This window comes from Mastigoproctus giganteus, chromosome 6 (assembly GCF_048544385.1).
Source record: "Mastigoproctus giganteus isolate SK-2022 chromosome 6, ASM4854438v1, whole genome shotgun sequence".
In the NCBI taxonomy this organism is placed as follows: domain Eukaryota; kingdom Metazoa; phylum Arthropoda; class Arachnida; order Uropygi; family Thelyphonidae; genus Mastigoproctus; species Mastigoproctus giganteus.
Window position 1 is genome coordinate 208,095,628 of NC_143580.1, and position 17,432 is coordinate 208,113,059.

The 17,432-nt window shown below is 39.4% G+C and overlaps 1 protein-coding gene across 1 annotated transcript in view; it reads right to left on the bottom strand.

The window, feature by feature from the left end:
- Window positions 1–15,237, bottom strand: part of LOC150084911 (tRNA wybutosine-synthesizing protein 4-like) — a 156,719-nt gene extending 141,482 nt beyond the window's left edge. The window contains exons 1-2 of the mRNA XM_090375637.1: window positions 15,183–15,237; window positions 5,585–5,626 (exon numbers count right to left, since the gene is read on the bottom strand). Coding sequence (XP_090231763.1) covers window positions 5,585–5,611 — 27 coding nt within the window. The 5' untranslated portion in view covers window positions 5,612–5,626; window positions 15,183–15,237. The remainder of the gene's footprint in view (window positions 1–5,584; window positions 5,627–15,182) is intronic.
- Between the last annotated feature and the right edge of the window lie 2,195 nt (window positions 15,238–17,432).

Sequence of the window (17,432 nt, forward strand, 5' to 3'; positions counted from 1 at the left end):
CGAGAATAAGTCAACATAATAATTAGTTGTAGTGGTCACTTGTTTGAGCCCATATTATAGTAATTTCACATAAGTAGCCATTGTCATTGCTTTATATAGAAAATGCGTTATTGGAAATATCAGTTCATTAGCCATATCTGTTAAGTTACCAGAATACTAAGAAACACAAGATATACTAAGCATAACATTAAGAAGAAATATATATTCTTAGGAAGAAATCATCATTCATTATGGGTAAGAATTAACATGGATATTTTCTGTTCAGTTATCATTTCCTCACAATCCTTTCACTCTTATGAAAAGGGATTCTCGCTTACCCCATCCCATTCTCCACTCTCGCTCCCTTGCTGTCCTCTAGGGTAACTTCATCTGGAGGAACTGGGTGGCGGCCTTCTCCTTGGCGACGACACAGACACCATACCACAAAGAAATACTATCACGACATTTTTTGCGCACTAGTCAACAACTGCTTTGACGACACTTTCCTCTCCTCTCTATTGAACCTCCTGGGTCTCCCAGGACCCAGTTTTTAAAGGGAGAAGATCCTCCAGAGTTTACATAAATCTGAGATCTGACTGGACTCACCAGTACTCATCTCGTGCACCTGGACGGCACGTGATGGAAAAGGAATGATCACAATGTCCTCCCCCCATCTCTCTCAATCTGTGTCCGGCCCTGTCCAGTGACTACCTGAAGTGCCAAGCACATTTCCATATTTGGCACAACTACTGATACCCATATGCATGAATATTACTAAAGGCAAGAGACTTATGTCCAAGCTAGTAGCGTAAGGCATCTCTGTTTATAATATAGGTTATTTTAAGAAAGAGCTCAGTAGAACTTCGTGAGAGTTTTATGTACTTCTGTGCTTCGTTATAATGGAGTTGATAATTGAATATTACAAGTAAAAGATTCTGTAGAAATCCTTAGTAAGTGGTCATAACAAAGGATTGGGGAGTACTAAAATAAGGTTAACTTTTGTAATAAGAAATATGTAAAGAGGGGGATTTAGAAACAATTATAAAACAGAACACTAGAACTCCATTATGACACCTGATTCAAATAAACTTTCATAAAATTACTGGAAAAAACCAATTCAGTTCATTTCCCAATTGGACTGGGTTGCTCATTAATCCTCCACACACACACACACACCTTGTAAGGGGCCTAGATGACTTACTCTGTTCTTTACTGTATTATTAGCATTAGCATTAGTAGAGGCATTTGATGCAAGAAAGCAAGCTTATGCAGCATCAGCCAAAAAAAAAAAAGAAAGTAACATAAATAAAAATAACCACTTCCACTTCACCCCTTTCGTTCGAAATACCTGTCCAGCTGAGCCTTAAACTTATTTAGGCTATCAACTTCCACGACAAGGGATGGAAGTCTGTTCCACCTACCAACCACCCGCTGGCTAAAGGCAAATTTCCGCACATCTATCCTACATCTGTCTTTCCTCAATTTGAATTTATGCCCTCTCAGGTGATTATTCTGAGCAAGAGGAAGAATCCCATCAGCATTGAGCATGCTCAAACCATTCAGGGCTTTGTACACCTCTATCAGATCACCTCGCTGGTGCCTAGTTTCCAGACACTGTAATTCGCAAAACTTAAGCCTTTCTTCGTAAGAGCACCCCTTTGTCCAATTCACCAAGCTAGTTGCCCTTCTCTGTACTCGTTCCGGCAGCTCTACATCCTTCTTGAAATGAGGCCTCCAGGCCTGTATACAGTACTCTAGGTGTGGCCTGACCATTGCTTTATACAAGGGAATAATCACCTCCTTATCCCTGCTAGAAAAATTCCTATATATCATTGACAATACACCATGAGCTACTCTTGCAGCCCGTCTGCACTGCTCAGAGAACTTCATATCTGCCTGCACAACCACCCCCAGGTCCCTTTCATTCTCTACCACTGTCAGTGTAGTACCACAGAGTTGATACGTTGCTCTGGGGTTGCTGTTTCCCATATGTAGTACTTTACATTTGTCAATGTTAAACTTCATTTGCCACCTCAAAGCCCATCTGCTCAACCTTTCCAAATCCTGTTGCAGTAGCATAGTGTCAGTAGTGTCCTTGACAACCCTGCCAACCTTCGTATCGTCTGCAAACTTGGACATTAAGCCTGATATACCATCATCAATATCATTTATAAATACAGAAAACAATAAAGGACCCAATACTGAACCCTGAGGGACTCCACTAATAACATTAGTCCACGATGAGCAGTGTCCATTGATTACCACTCTCTGTCTTCTCCTCCTCAACCACCCCTTTATCCATAGCAGCAATTTGCCTCCAATGCCACACTGCTCCAATTTGTGCAGCAGTCTTCCATGTGCAACAGTATCAAAAGCCTTTCTAAGATCCAAGTATATAATATCAAAGTTATTCCCTGCATCCAGTTCTTTTGTGACTGCATCATAGTATCCAATCAAATTGGTCAGGCAAGACTTACCCTTAACAAAACCATGCTGTGTCCTAGCTATAACTGAAGTCTTGTCTAGATGATCCTGCAGTGCTTCTTTAACTAGTGCCTCCATTAATTTTCCGGGAACAGAAGTTAAACTCACAGGTCTATAATTACTTGTGTCAGCCTTTGATCCCCCTTTGTGAGTTGGGGTCACATTTGCACATCTCCAGTCCGTGGGTACCTCCCCTGAGTCCAAGGAAGCTCTCATAATTATGGCTAAGGGTTTGCTTACTTCCTTTGCTGCCTCCTTTAATATAACTGGATAGATCCCATCCACCCCAGGTGCCTTTCTTGTGTTTATCTTCAACAATTTCTCCTCCACTTTGCTCTCAGTTATTACAAGATTCTCTAGCTTACTGCTAGAGTTGAATACACCTCTGGCATTCCCCTCGCTGAATAACTCCTCATGTGTGAATGTCGATGCAAAATATTCATTTAGTTTGTTAGCTACCTGAGCAGGGTCATCAACAGTTGACCCATCGATCTCAAGTGGACCAATCTGATTCATCCCCTTCCTTCTAGAGTTTACATAAGTAAAGAACTCTTTGCTGTTTTTCTTCGCATCCCTTGCCAAGGATCTCTCGTAATCTGCCTTCGCCTGCCTAACCTCCTTTGTAACTTGGTTACAGATCAACTTGTATCTATCATAGGCGTCTGTGTCACGTGTTAATTTGTATGTATCTCATGCATTTTTCTTCTCTGCCATATGCCTCATTAGTTCATCTGACATCCATTTAGGCCTAAACCTTGAACAATATTTCTTAGTTGGTATGTAAAGCCTAGTAGCTTCCAAGATAAGTTCTTTGAATGCTTCCCATTTTGAATTTGCTGTTGGCAATATCATCAGTTGATCCCACTGTATAGAATTTAAATACTGTCTCAGTCCATTGTAGTTGCCTTTATGAAAGCAATACCCCTTCCCTTTACCCCTAATGGTACTTACCTCTTTGAGTAACTCCCACTTCAGCACACTGTGATCACTGCCACCTAGTGGTTCATTTATCTGCAGATTCTTAATGCATGAAGAATCACTACTGATAATCAAATCAAGAGTATTACTCCCTCTAGTTGCCTCCTGAACATGCTGATGTAGAAAACAATCATCCAATAAATCCACAAAAGCCCTGCTAGTGTGTGAGTGACCAGCCCTCAAATTCCAGTCAATATCTGGGAAATTAAAATCTCCCATTATAAGACTCTCTGATTTACTGGCCCACTCTATTTCTCCGAACAGTTTCTTATTATACTCATCAGAGTCATTAGGCCTATAGCACACTCCTACTCTCAATTTTGATCTCCCAATGCTTATGTCACACCAAACTGACTCGACACTGCACTGTCCAGCGATGTCGACTGGCTTCACTTCCTTGGATTTTATGTGTTTTTTAACTAATAGCATAACCCCTCCTCCCTTCCTATCCTTTCTGTAGACATTGTACTCCCCAAATTCCAGTTCTGCATTCCTTATATCTGTGTGACACCACGTCTCTGAAATCCCCACAATATCTGCCTTTGATGTTTTGAGCAATACCTCAAATTCATCAAATTTATTTACTAAACTCCTAGCATTGGTGTATATGCAAGTATACATGCACCTGTTCTTTTTCTTAGCTACCCTAACACAACCCATGTGTTTACTTGTACCCCAATGATTCCCAGCAGTCTCTGAAATATCCTGCATCTTACTTTCCAGGCTGCTGCTCATTCCAATAGAAGCAGTGCAAGAATCACTTTCACCTCTGCCAGTTAATCGGCTACTGTTAATCTATTAGTCCTTGTATCTTCCCAATCTAGCAGTTTTCCGACCCGCCTAACACTGCCTCGATAGCATCAGCAAACATTCTTGCACCCTTTCTATTTAAGTGTATCCCATCCCTGTAGAAGCAGTCTCTCCTGTTAACAAGTACAGACCAGGCTGAAAAAAATTTTACCCCTTGAGCCCTGCACAATCTTTCCAGGGCCGAATTGATTGACAGGGCTCTCATCATATACTCCCTCCTATCGTGTCTGGGCAGAATTGCAGACACTTTCAATTTCAACCCTAATTCACGGCTTTTTTTCATCAGTGACCTGTACTTGTCAAGTAATTCCGCCGGTCTCCTACTCTTAATATCATTAGTGACAACGTGTACAACTATATCACCTTTTGTGCCCTTAAAAGATGATATTATAGAGTGGAACTCCTTGTCCCCACAGCTGGCTCCCTTTGCCAGTGATTTCTCATATTCAGCTTTCATCCGCCATATGTTCCCCTTCAGTGGTTTTGTTACATATATGCTTATAATGAAATGGTATCCTGTAATAGTCTGTAAATATCCCATGCTCTTTTCCTCAATTTTGGCACCATTCTTTTGCAGTACTCCACTGGAATTAATGGGTTAGTAGCTCCCAAGATAAATCCATTAAATCCGCAAAGCATACAGTTGTCTCTCCAGTTAACAGAGCACAAGAAATACCCCAATCCACTGTAGTCCAAAGAGTAGGGTAGCCTTCTTTCCACTCAGTGGATGACCTGAGAGCTGTGGGCATAGACTTGATCATTTCTATCTTCAGTAGCAAAGAATTTTCCATATAAAAAAAATGAATGTTGAGAACCACATCACTACTATTGCTCTCCACAATGATAATCATGGAGGGCAATGATAGTAATATGGTTCTCTTTGTTATCCAATTCAGCATTCACTGCTCGATGCACAAAACACAATTGGCTCCCTGCAGCACTTATATTAAGCCATGTCAATGCCAGATCACAACTTGTTTGTAATGACATATACTTGCCATATGAAACAATATTTACAACATGACTATAGGTGGGGGATGTGCGTGTGTTTTGACTTATTTTATATCCAAATTTCAAGATCAATTTAAAGCCTTTACCATTTTAAATTTACAGTACTTAAAACTTGAAAGCTAATGACAAGATTTAGACATATTAGACAAAATTCACTGAATATTATAAATTTTAATATATTATTATTATTATATATTAATAATATTATTTTATAATCATGTAATTTTAGGCAATGCACAGAAATAAAAAATTTTCAATTTATAGTTAATGTAAAGTGAATAACTGATAACCAAACAGTTATCTGTAATAATGAGATACCTACTGCCAAAGACGGCAATGACTTCTTCATTACTGAAATCAACTACTATAAACAAAAAAATAAAAATATGTTAAAATTCAAGATTTATATTTTCATAGATAACAAGCTGAATAATTAATTGGTTAGCTCTAATAATTTTCAAAAATACGAGTAGTACAAAATATATTATATCAGACATGCTTTAAACCAATGCGTTTTAAATCTTCCACAAGATCTCAATATCTTTAAATATAATAATATACAGGCAGTTATAATTAAACTGCATCACTTTGATAGCCTGCAGATTGAAAACAATTAAAAGGAAAATAGTCAGGTATTGGAGAAAAAATTAAACAAGAAAAAGTTCAGCAAAGTCAATTGCAGAGTACAGTTTTATAAGGGTTACAGCACAAAAATTGATTTTGGAGTGCTATCATTAATTTTATCAGTGCTATCATTAATTTTATCAGTTCTATAAAAGAATGTTACAGACATTCAAGCATTTTGAAAACTTCCATTTTTTATTTCAATATGTAATGCTTTCCATTTTTTTTTTTTTTTTTGAAAAGCTATCATACTTTCATACTCATGATTATATAACAGTAGTAAGAATAGGTATAAATAAGAATATATAAGAATTGTAGGTAAATCTGAATTGTAGTGAACTGGTGAATTACACCAATTCACTACACATATGCTGTGCCTGTGTGTAAAGTGTGAGACAATGGTAGTGATATGGGTCTCAACATTTTTTTTTCATACTGATAATTGGATCTAGATTACTTCCTCTGGTTGCTTCTCAAACATGCTGCTGTAAAAAACAGTCAACCAATAAATCCACAAAAGCCTTGCTAGTGTGTGGCCATAATGCATCTTCCAAGGTTTTTTGCAGTACTTTGATCCAAGCCCGAAGCGGGATTCGAACCGGCGACCTTTGGGTTGCCAGGCAGGCACTTTACCCACCCAGCTAACCCGGTCAGCGTGGGCGAGTGACTAACCCACAAATTCCAGTCAATATCTGAAAAGGTAAAATCCCCCATTCTAAGATATTCTGATTTACTAGCCAATTTCTCTGTATAGTTGTTCACTGCATTAATCAGCATCATTAGAACTGTGACACTCCTCTCATTTTTGCTTTCCCAGTGCTTATGTCATTATTATTGGGTTTTTTTTTTTTTTTTTTTTTTTTTTTTGATTTTTAGGAGCATTAGCAACTCCGGGATATGTGGTGGTCATTCCCTGACCTTTCTGCATCCTCCGTATTTGGTGGTGACGGGCTCGAACCCCAGTCTAAACAAGAATCGTGTGCTACGCACTGCTGCTCCTTCCCACCTGGCTACGGAAGCACCTAGTGCTTATGTCACACGAAACTGACTCAACATTGCAGAGGCCACGCATGTCAACCTGATGCACTGCCATAGGTTTTGTTTCCTAACTAACTGCGTAACCCCTCCTCCTCCTTTCCTATCTGTCCCTTCTGTACACATTGCACTCCCCAAATTCAAATTTTACATTCCTTATATCTGTGTGAAACCACATCTCTGAATCCCAACAATATCTGCCTTTGATGTCTTGCCCAGCACTTCAAATTCGTTCAATTGCATCTGTTCTTACTCTTAGTTACCTGAACATAGTCCATGCAATAGAAGCAGTGCAAGAATCACTTTCACCTATATTAGTCTGCGAATCCCCCTCCAAGCCAGCAGTTTTGGGACCCACCTAATACTGCTTCAATAGCATCAGCAAATATTCTTGCACTCTTTCTATTTAAGTGATATCAAAAGTTTGACTGTAGATGTTCATGCTGCAAAACTAAATGAATATTTTGCATCTACATTCACACTGGAGGAGTTATTCAAGGAGGAGAAGGACCTATGTTTATCAAACTCTAAGGGAGTTAAAATGATTTTGTAATAACTGAGCAAAGTGGAGGAGAAATTGTTGAAATTAAACATAAGAAAGGCAGCTGGGATGGATGGGATCTATCCAGTTATATTAGAGGCAGCAAAGGAAGTAAGCAAATCCTTAGCCATAATTATGAGAGAATCCATGGACTCAGGGGAAGTCCCCACAAATTGGAGATGTGCAAATGTATCTCCAATTCACAAAGGGAGATCAAAGAATGACACAAGTAACTACAGACCTGTTAGTTTGACTTCTGTGCCAGGGAAAATAATGGAGTCACTGGTTAAAGAAGCATTGCCGGATCATCTAGACAAGACTGCACTAATAATTCATTAGCATTAATTGAGGAATATGATGCAAGAAAGCAAACTTATACAGCATCAGACAAAAATAAAACCTTCCCATTTCACCAATCCGGTCACTCCAAATGTTTCTAGTTCAGCCTTAAATTTATTTAAGCTATCAACTTCCACAACGACAGATGGAAGTCTGTTCCAGCAATCAGCTACCCGCTGGATAAAGGCAAACTTAAGCACATCTATTCTACAACTGTCTTCCCTCAATTTGAATCTATGCCCCCCCTCAGGTTCTTAATCTGAGCAAGCAGAAGGATCCCATCAGCATTGAGCCTGCTCAAACTGTTCAAGGCCTCATACACCTCAAACAGATCACCTCGCAGGTGTCTAAGTCTCCAGATGCTGCAATTTGCAGAACTTAAGCCTCTCTTGGTTCCTCTCACCAATCTTCTTGCCCTTCTCTCCACTTGTTCTAGCAACTCTACATCCTTCCTAAAATGAGGCCTCCAGACCTGTACACACTACTCAAGGTGTAGCCTGCCCATTGCATTATACAAAGGGATAATCACCTCCTTGTCTCTGCTAGCAAAATTCCTATATATCATTGCCAAAACTCCATGACATGTTCTGGCAGCCAGTCTGCACTGCTCAGAGAACTTCATATCTGACTGCACAATTAACCCCAGGTCTTTTTTATTCTCCACCTCCCTGAGCATAGTACCACAGAGTTGGTACATTTCTCTTGGGTTACTGCTACCCATATGCAGTAGTTTGCATTTGCCAATGTTAAACTTCAGTTGCCACTTTTCAGCTGAAAGTGAAATTCCTAACTTTTCTAGATCCTGTTGCAGTAGCATACTGTCTTTAGTGTCATTAACAACCCTGCCAACCTTTGTATCATCTGCAAACTTGGACATTAAGTCTGATATGCATTTGATATCATTCACTACGTTTGAGTGTCATATTTGTTTTGTTCTGTGCATTATTTTGTGCTTTGGTTGTGCACAAACAAGGCACAAAATGGTGCCTCCCTGTCACAAATGGTGCCCCTCCTGTCATTTTTTTCTGGATCTGCCACTGGCTACAACCACCAATATTTTTTGGGAAAAAGATAAGTAATAATTTCAAAAAAAAAATTTCCCTGCTTCACCTCCAATGCCCAGCATAATGAAACAAATAAAATCAAAACAGAAGCCAGAACTGTGAGAAAATTGTACACAAGCAGACACATTCCATTTTGTACAACTTCAATTTATTATAGTTACACTCTTACATTTAAAAAATAACCAATTATGCAGCCTGAAACTGAATAGATTACTGAGCACACATCAAAAGTCCTACCAACTTAAAAGTGTCATTGCAAATGACATTTTAATATTTAAAATTAAGAAAGTGGTATTAAACAGCATGCAACAGTGCACTTAGTGCAGGGTTAACTCTCCAAATTAAAGAGAGAACGTTTTTTCTCCCACAAAGATTTTTGTAACTGTACACTGTTAGAACATAAAAATCTTTCCTTTCTTACATATTTCAGCAAAATGAAAGTCCCTTGCATTGCATGTGTACTCTCCTGGGTAGTATTAGCAGTGGCAAATGATGCAATAAAGCAAGCTTATATAGTATCAGCTAAAAAAAAAATTTTCCCGCATCACTTTACCAATCCCTCTAATAACGTAAAATTTTTCTTTAAACTTATTAAAACTATCCACTTCCATGACACCAGGGAAAAGTTTGTTCCAAGAATCAACTACCTGAAAGTTGAATATGAGGGCCCTGTCAATCAATTCGGCCCTGGAAAGATTGTGCAGGGCTCAAGGGGTAGAATTTTTTTCAGCCTGGTCTGTACTTGTTAACAGGAGAGACTGCTTCTACAGGGATGGGATACACTTAAATAGAAAGGGTGCAAGAATGTTTGCTGATGCTATCGAGGCAATGTTAGGTGGGTCGGAAAACTGCTAGATTGGGGGGATACAAGGACTAATAGATTAACAGTAGCCACTGGCAGAGGTGAAAGTGATTCTTGCACTGCTTCTATTGGAATGAGCCGCAGCCTGGAAAATAAGATGCAGGATATTTCAGAGACTGCTGGGAATCATTGGGGTACAAGTAAACACATGGGTTGTGTTAGGGTAGCTAAGAAAAAGAACAGGTGCATGTATACGTGTGTGTACACCAATACTAGGAGTTTAGTAAATAAATTTGATGAATTTGAGGTATTGCTCAAAACATCAAAGGCAGATATTGTGGGGATTTCAGAGACGTGGTGTCACACAGATATAAGAAATGCAGAACTGGAATTTGGGGAGTACAATGTGTACAGAAAGGATAGACAGGATAGGAAGGGAGGAGGGGTTATGCTATTAATTAAGAAACACATAAAATCCAAGGAAGTGAAGCCAGTCGACATCGCTGGACAGTGCAGTGTCGAGTCAGTTTGGTGTGACATAAGCATTGGGAGATCAAAATTGAGAGTAGGAGTGTGCTATAGGCCTAATGACTCTGATGAGTATAATAAGAAACTGTTCGGAGAAATAGAGTGGGCCAGTAAATCAGAGAGTCTTATAATGGGGGATTTTAATTTCCCAGATATTGACTGGAATTTGGGGGCTGGTCACTCACACAGTAGCAAGGCTTTTGTGGATTTATTGGATGATTGTTTTCTACATCAGCATGTTCGGGAGGCAACTAGAGGGAGTAATACTCTTGATTTGATTATCAGTAGTGATTCTTCATGCATTAAGAATCTGCAGATAAATGAACCACTTGGTGGCAGTGATCACAGTGTGCTGAAGTGGGAGTTACTCAAAGAGGTAACTACCATTAGGGGTAAAGGGAAGGGGTATTGCTTTCGTAAAGGCGACTACAATGGACTGAGACAGTATTTAAATTCTATACAGTGGGATCAACTGATGATATTGCCAACAGCAAATTCAAAATGGGAAGCATTCAAAGAACTTATCGTGGAAGCTACTAGGCTTTACATACCAACTAAGAAATATTGTTCAAGGTTTAGGCCTAAATGGTTGTCAGATGAACTAATGAGGCATATGGCAGAGAAGAAAAATGCATGGGATACATACAAATTAACACGTGACACGGATGCCTATGATAGATACAAGTTGATCTGTAACCAAGTTACAAAGGAGGTTAGGCAGGCGAAGGCAGATTACGAGAGATCCTTGGCAAGGGATGCGAAGAAAAACAGCAAAGAGTTCTTTACTTATGTAAACTCTAGAAGGAAGGGGATGAATCAGATTGGTCCACTTGAGATCGATGGGTCAACTGTTGATGACCCTGCTCGGGTAGCTAACAAACTAAATGAATATTTTGCATCGACATTCACACATGAGGAGTTATTCAGCGAGGGGAATGCCAGAGGTGTATTCAACTCTAGCAGTAAGCTAGAGAATCTTGTAATAACTGAGAGCAAAGTGGAGGAGAAATTGTTGAAGATAAACACAAGAAAGGCACCTGGGGTGGATGGGATCTATCCAGTTATATTAAAGGAGGCAGCAAAGGAGGTAAGCAAACCCTTAGCCATAATTATGAGAGCTTCCTTGGACTCAGGGGAGGTACCCATTGACTGGAGATGTGCAAATGTGACCCCAATTCACAAAGGGGGATCAAAGGCTGACACAAGTAATTATAGACCTGTGAGTTTAACTTCTGTTCCCGGAAAATTAATGGAGGCACTGGTGAAAGAAGCACTGCAGGATCATCTAGACAAGACTTCGGTTATAGCTAGGACACAGCATGGTTTTGTTAAGGGGAAGTCTTGCCTGACCAATTTGATTGGATACTATGATGCAGTCACAAAAGAACTGGATGCAGGGAATAACTTTGATATTATATACTTGGATCTTAGAAAGGCTTTTGATACTGTTGCACATGGAAGACTGCTGCACAAATTGGAGCAGTGTGGCATTGGAGGCAAGTTGCTGCTATGGATAAAGGGGTGGTTGAGGGGGAGAAGACAGAGAGTGGTAATCAATGGACACTGCTCATCGTGGACTAATGTTATTAGTGGAGTCCCTCAGGGTTCAGTATTGGGGCCTTTATTGTTTTCTGTATTTATAAATGATATTGATGATGGTATATCAGGCTTAATGTCCAAGTTTGCAGACGATACGAAGGTTGGCAGGGTTGTCAAGGACACTACTGACACTATGCTGCTGCAACAGGATTTGGAAAGGTTGAGCAGATGGGCTTCGAGGTGGCAAATGAAGTTTAACATTGACAAATGTAAAGTACTACATATGGGAAACAGCAACCCCAGAGCAACGTATCAACTCTGTGGTACTACACTGACAGTGGTAGAGAATGAAAGGGACCTGGGGGTGGTGGTGCAGGCAGATATGAAGTTCTCTGAGCAGTGCAGACGAGCTGCAAGAGTAGCTCATGGTGTATTGTCAATGATATATAGGAATTTTTCTAGCAGGGATAAGGAGGTGATTATTCCCTTGTATAAGGCAATGGTCAGGCCACACCTAGAGTACTGTATACAGGCCTGGAGGCCTCATTTCAGGAAGGATGTAGAGCTGCTGGAACGAGTACAGAGAAGGGCAACTAGATTGGTGAATGGGACAAAGGGGTTCTCTTACGAAGAAAGGCTTAAGTTTTGCAAATTACAGTGTCTGGAAACTAGGCACCAGCGGGGTGATCTGATAGAGGTGTACAAAGCCTTGAATGGTTTGAGCATGCTCAATGCTGATGGGATTCTTCCTCTAGCTCAGAAAAATCACCTGAGAGGGCATAAATTCAAATTGAGGAAAGACAGATGTAGGATAGATGTGCAGAAATTTGCCTTTAGCCAGCGGGTGGTTGGTGGGTGGAACAGACTTCCATCCCTTGTCGTGGAAGTTGATAGCCTAAATAAGTTTAAGGCTCAGCTGGACAGGTATTTCGAACGAACAGAGGGGTGAAGTGGAAGTGGTTATTTTTATTTATTTATGTTACTTTTTTTTTTTTTTTTTTTTTTTTTGGCTGATGCTGCATAAGCTTGCTTTCTTGCATCAAATGCCTCTACTAATGCTAATGCTAATGCTAATGCTAATGCTAATGCTAATGAATTCACTTTCTGGATGAAAGTGAATTTCCACAAATCCATTCTACAACCATTACTCCTCAATTTAAATTTATGCCCTATCATGTGGGTTCTCTGAGCAAGAAAAAAGATGGCATCAGCACTGAGTTTACTCAATCCAAATGCTTAAACACCTCAATCAGTTCTCCTCACAGGCAGTTTGCAGACACTGCAATTTGCAGAAATTAAGCCTTTCTTGGTAAGAGTATCCTTTTGTTTCCATCCCCCACCAAACCTGTTGCCCTTCTCTGCACCTGTTCCAACGTATACACATCCTTCCTAAAATGAGGCTTCCAGACCTGTATGCTTTCTTACCTCAAGATATGAACTAACCATTGACTCATACAACAGAATAATACCACCTCCATATTTCTTCACACCTCCATAGCCAAATGGGCAGGAGTGGCAGTGCGTAGCACATGCTTCTTGATTAGACCGGAGTTCTAGCCCATGACCATCAAATACAGAGGATGCAGAAAGGTCAGGGAATGACCACCACATATCCCTGGAACAATATGGCCTTAGTTGCTAATGCTCCTAAAAACCAAATAACAACAACAACCATATTTCTGCTGGCAAAATTCCTGAATATATATCATTTCAAAAATTCCACTGTCCTAGCAGCCTGTATGCCTTATTCAGAGAACTTCATGTCTGACTTGACTGAACAATTACCAACAGGCCTTCTTGGTGTTCCATAAAAAAAAAAAAAAAAAAAAGTAAAGTGCAGCCATTATCAACCCACTGCAGGATGGAAGCCTCCTCAACAATTCATGCTGAGGGAAATGGACCATAATCTGCCACGCTGGTCCAGTGCGGGTTGGCAGATCGACCGTATTCAGCAGTCAGGGGCTTGAATCCCGGTCTACTCAAAGAGCGTGTGCTACTGCACTCCCGCTCCTGCCCACTTGGCTACGGAGGCCTTACCCGTGTGGTACCACACAGTTGGTATGTTTTGCATAGTACTGCTATACATATGCAGTACCTTGCATTTCTCAATTTTAAAATTCAAATGCCACTTCTCAGACCATCTGCCTAATTTTTCTAGACCTTGTTGCAGTCGCAACCCTTATTACTGTAATTTACCACCCTGCCAAACAATTACTTAGATTAATTAATGTTAAAATATTGAGATAACGAGCTAGAAAAAATTTGTATTGATCTGATAGTGCATACTAGTACATGAAAACTTGAAATAAACTCTGCCCCCCCCCCCATGTGATCTTTAACATACTTAACCTACTATGAAGTCCCCCACCAATAGCAAACCTAGTTATATGGTAGTTTTGCCATTGCATGTAGGGCAAAAATTACCACACAATAAATACATTTAACTCCAATTAAATGCATTTATGTGTGACGATGTAAATTTACTCATGCATTTACTAATGAAGTCGTAAATCACAAAATTTACTGGATAGGCATTAACAGTGATAATGCAACAAAAAAGATTTTTACAGGCATTTCTAATATTTGTTAAAAGTGATGTAGGGAGAGCAGACTGAAACTGAGGTAGTAACTGTTTTTTTTTTTTTTTTTTTTTGTGGAAGCTGTGCATTTGTGGTTGGTTATTTCAATTAATTTTTTAATGCAATTCCTGTTATATGCCCCCAGCATAATTGCAACATTTTAATAATACATAATACAACAGTTAATAAATAATAATAAAAAAAATTTATTCATAATTAAGTTCTCAGGTCAACTCATGAAATGGCTCCCCCACCCCATTTTGGTATATCACAGATGAAAACTACTAAAGACTGGGAAGCATGTGTGCACTTGTTTCGAAACTATAGTTTTCAAGATTCATTGAATAACGTTTACCAAAACATGTGCTGCGGTGTTAATATTGATCTTGTATTAATTTCAGACAGAAAATTTTAATTTATATTTTACCAATATAAAGAACTCTAAAAATTCCAGGATTGCTTTACACAGGTTTCAGATAAAATCAATTCCTAGATGGTTCCAGTCAAACTCGATTTTAGACCCAAACTCCACTCCTGTCATGTTAGAAACAAACCAGGCTGAAACTCTTCGGCCATTCAACAACTATTATATGTATTATTCAATACACAGAGTATTACTCTGCGATTCAATACTTCAAACCATATAAGTGACTAAATCAATCAGTTCAATAAACAGATGAAGTTAAAACACCACTGCAACAGAAACTTTATCGCCACTGTAAAAAGGAACAGAAAAACTTAGCGCATCAGCTAGTAGTATCTACTACTCTGTGCTGTGAGCTAACAATAGTGACTGCATCTATTATTCTGACGAAACTTGTATCCTCACTCTAATTTGCTTTTCTCTGTAATGGGAATTTACGACTTACTTTCAGCAGTTCAAAAAAATATACAGTATACATATAGTTTTTTTATACTTTTTACGTTTCGTGCGCTCACAACTGCGATATTCTGCCATATACTGTATGTAAATAATTATAAAAAGAAATACAAATGGCACGTGTTAATCATAATAATGTTTACGCACTTTATAATTTTTAATTAATTAAGACGCAATTCAGCACCACTATTTATACATAAGATCGCCCTTTTCAACTAACGTTTGTTGTGGACGAAGAAAACAACGATGATATTTCATGATATGAAATCCTAAAATTTTATTATTTTACCCACAAAGTAATACATAGTATCTTACTACCTATATGGAGTAGTAGTTGCGGAGGAAGTAGGGGGGTAGAATCATTTTCGGTTTATATTTTTTTTTATCTTTTTACTATTCAGGAATAACGCAGCTACCGTAAAAAAAATAATTCTGCATTTTTGATAATGACAATGAATTCAAATCAGAAAACAGCGTATATATAAATATAAATTTCTGTTGCTTGTACTACTGTGGGATGGTAGTACCTTATACAGTGTAATAAGATAATTACTGGAACAAGCTCCCATCTGTCATTGGGGAAGTTGATAGCTTAAATAAATTCAAGGAGGAAATGGGCAAATTTTAGAGGAAATGGATGTGTGAAATTGTTTTTTTTTTTTTGGGGGGTGGGGGTGTGCTGATGCTACATAAGCTCATACGCTTCCTTTTTTTGCATCACATTATTATTATTATATTATTATCGATGGGTCAACTGTTGATGATCCTGCTCAGGTAGCTAACAAACTAAATGAATATTTTGCATCGACATTCACACATGAGGAGTTATTCAGCGAGGGGAATGCCAGAGGTGTATTCAACTCTGGCAGTAAGCTAGAGAATCTTGTAATAACTGAGAGTAAAGTGGAGGAGAAATTGTTGAAGATAAATACAAGAAAGGCACCTGGGGTGGATGGGATCTAAACAGTTATATTAAAGGAGGCAGCAAAGGAAGTAAGCAAACCCTTTGCCATAATTATGAGGGCTTCCTTGGACTCAGGGGAAGTACCCATGGACTGGAGATGTACAAATGTGACCCCAATTCACAAAGGAGGATCAAAGGGCGACACAAGTAACTATAGACCTGATAGTTTAACTTCTGTTCCCGGAAAATTAATGGAGGCACTGGTTAAAGAAGCACTGCAGGATCAACTAGACAAGACTTCAGTTATAGCTCAGACACAGCATGGTTTTGTTAAGGGGAAGTCTTGCGTGACCAATCTGATTGGATACTATGATGCAGTCACAAAAGAACTGGATGCAGGGAATAACTTTGATATTATATACTTGGATCTTAGAAAGGCTTTTGATACTGTTGCACATGGAAGACTGCTGCACAAATTGGAGCAGTGTGGCATTGGAGGCAAATTGCTGCTATGGATAAAGGGGTGGTTGAGGGGGAGAAGACAGAGAGTGGTAATCAATGGACACTGCTCATTGTGGACTAATGTTATTAGTGGAGTCCCTCAGGGTTCAGTATTGGGTCCGTTATTGTTTTCTGTATTTATAAATGATATTGATGATGGTATATCAGGCTTAATGTCCAAGTTTGCAGACGATACGAAGGTTGGCAGGGTTGTCAAGGACACTACTGACACTATGCTACTGCAACAGGATCTTCAAAGGTTGAGCAGGTGGGCTGAAACGTGGCAAATGAAGTTTAACATTGACAAATGTAAAGTACTACATAGGGGAAACAGCAGCCCAGAGCAACGTATCAACTCTGTGGTAATACACTCACAGCGGTAGAGAATGAATGAAAGGGACCTGGGGGTGGTTGTGCAGGCAGATATGAAGTTTTCTGAGAAGTGCAGACGGGCTGCAAGAGTAGCTCATGGTATATTGTCGATGATATATAGGAATTTTTCTAACAGGGATAAGGAGGTGATTATTCCCTTGTATAAAGCAATGGTTAGGCCACATCTCAAGGTGTGGCCTAACCATATGAGGTATACAGGTCTGGAGGCCTCATTTCAAGAAGGATGTAGAGCTGCTGGAACGAGTACAGAGAAGGGCAACAAGATTAGTGAATGGAACAAAGGGGTGCTCTTACGATGAAACGCTTAAGTTTTGCAAATTACAGTGTCTGGAGACTAGGCACCGGCGAGGTGATCTGATAGAGTTGTATAAAGCCTTGAATGGTTTGAGCATGCTCAATGCTGATGGGATTCTTCCTCTTGCTCAGAATAATCACCTGAGA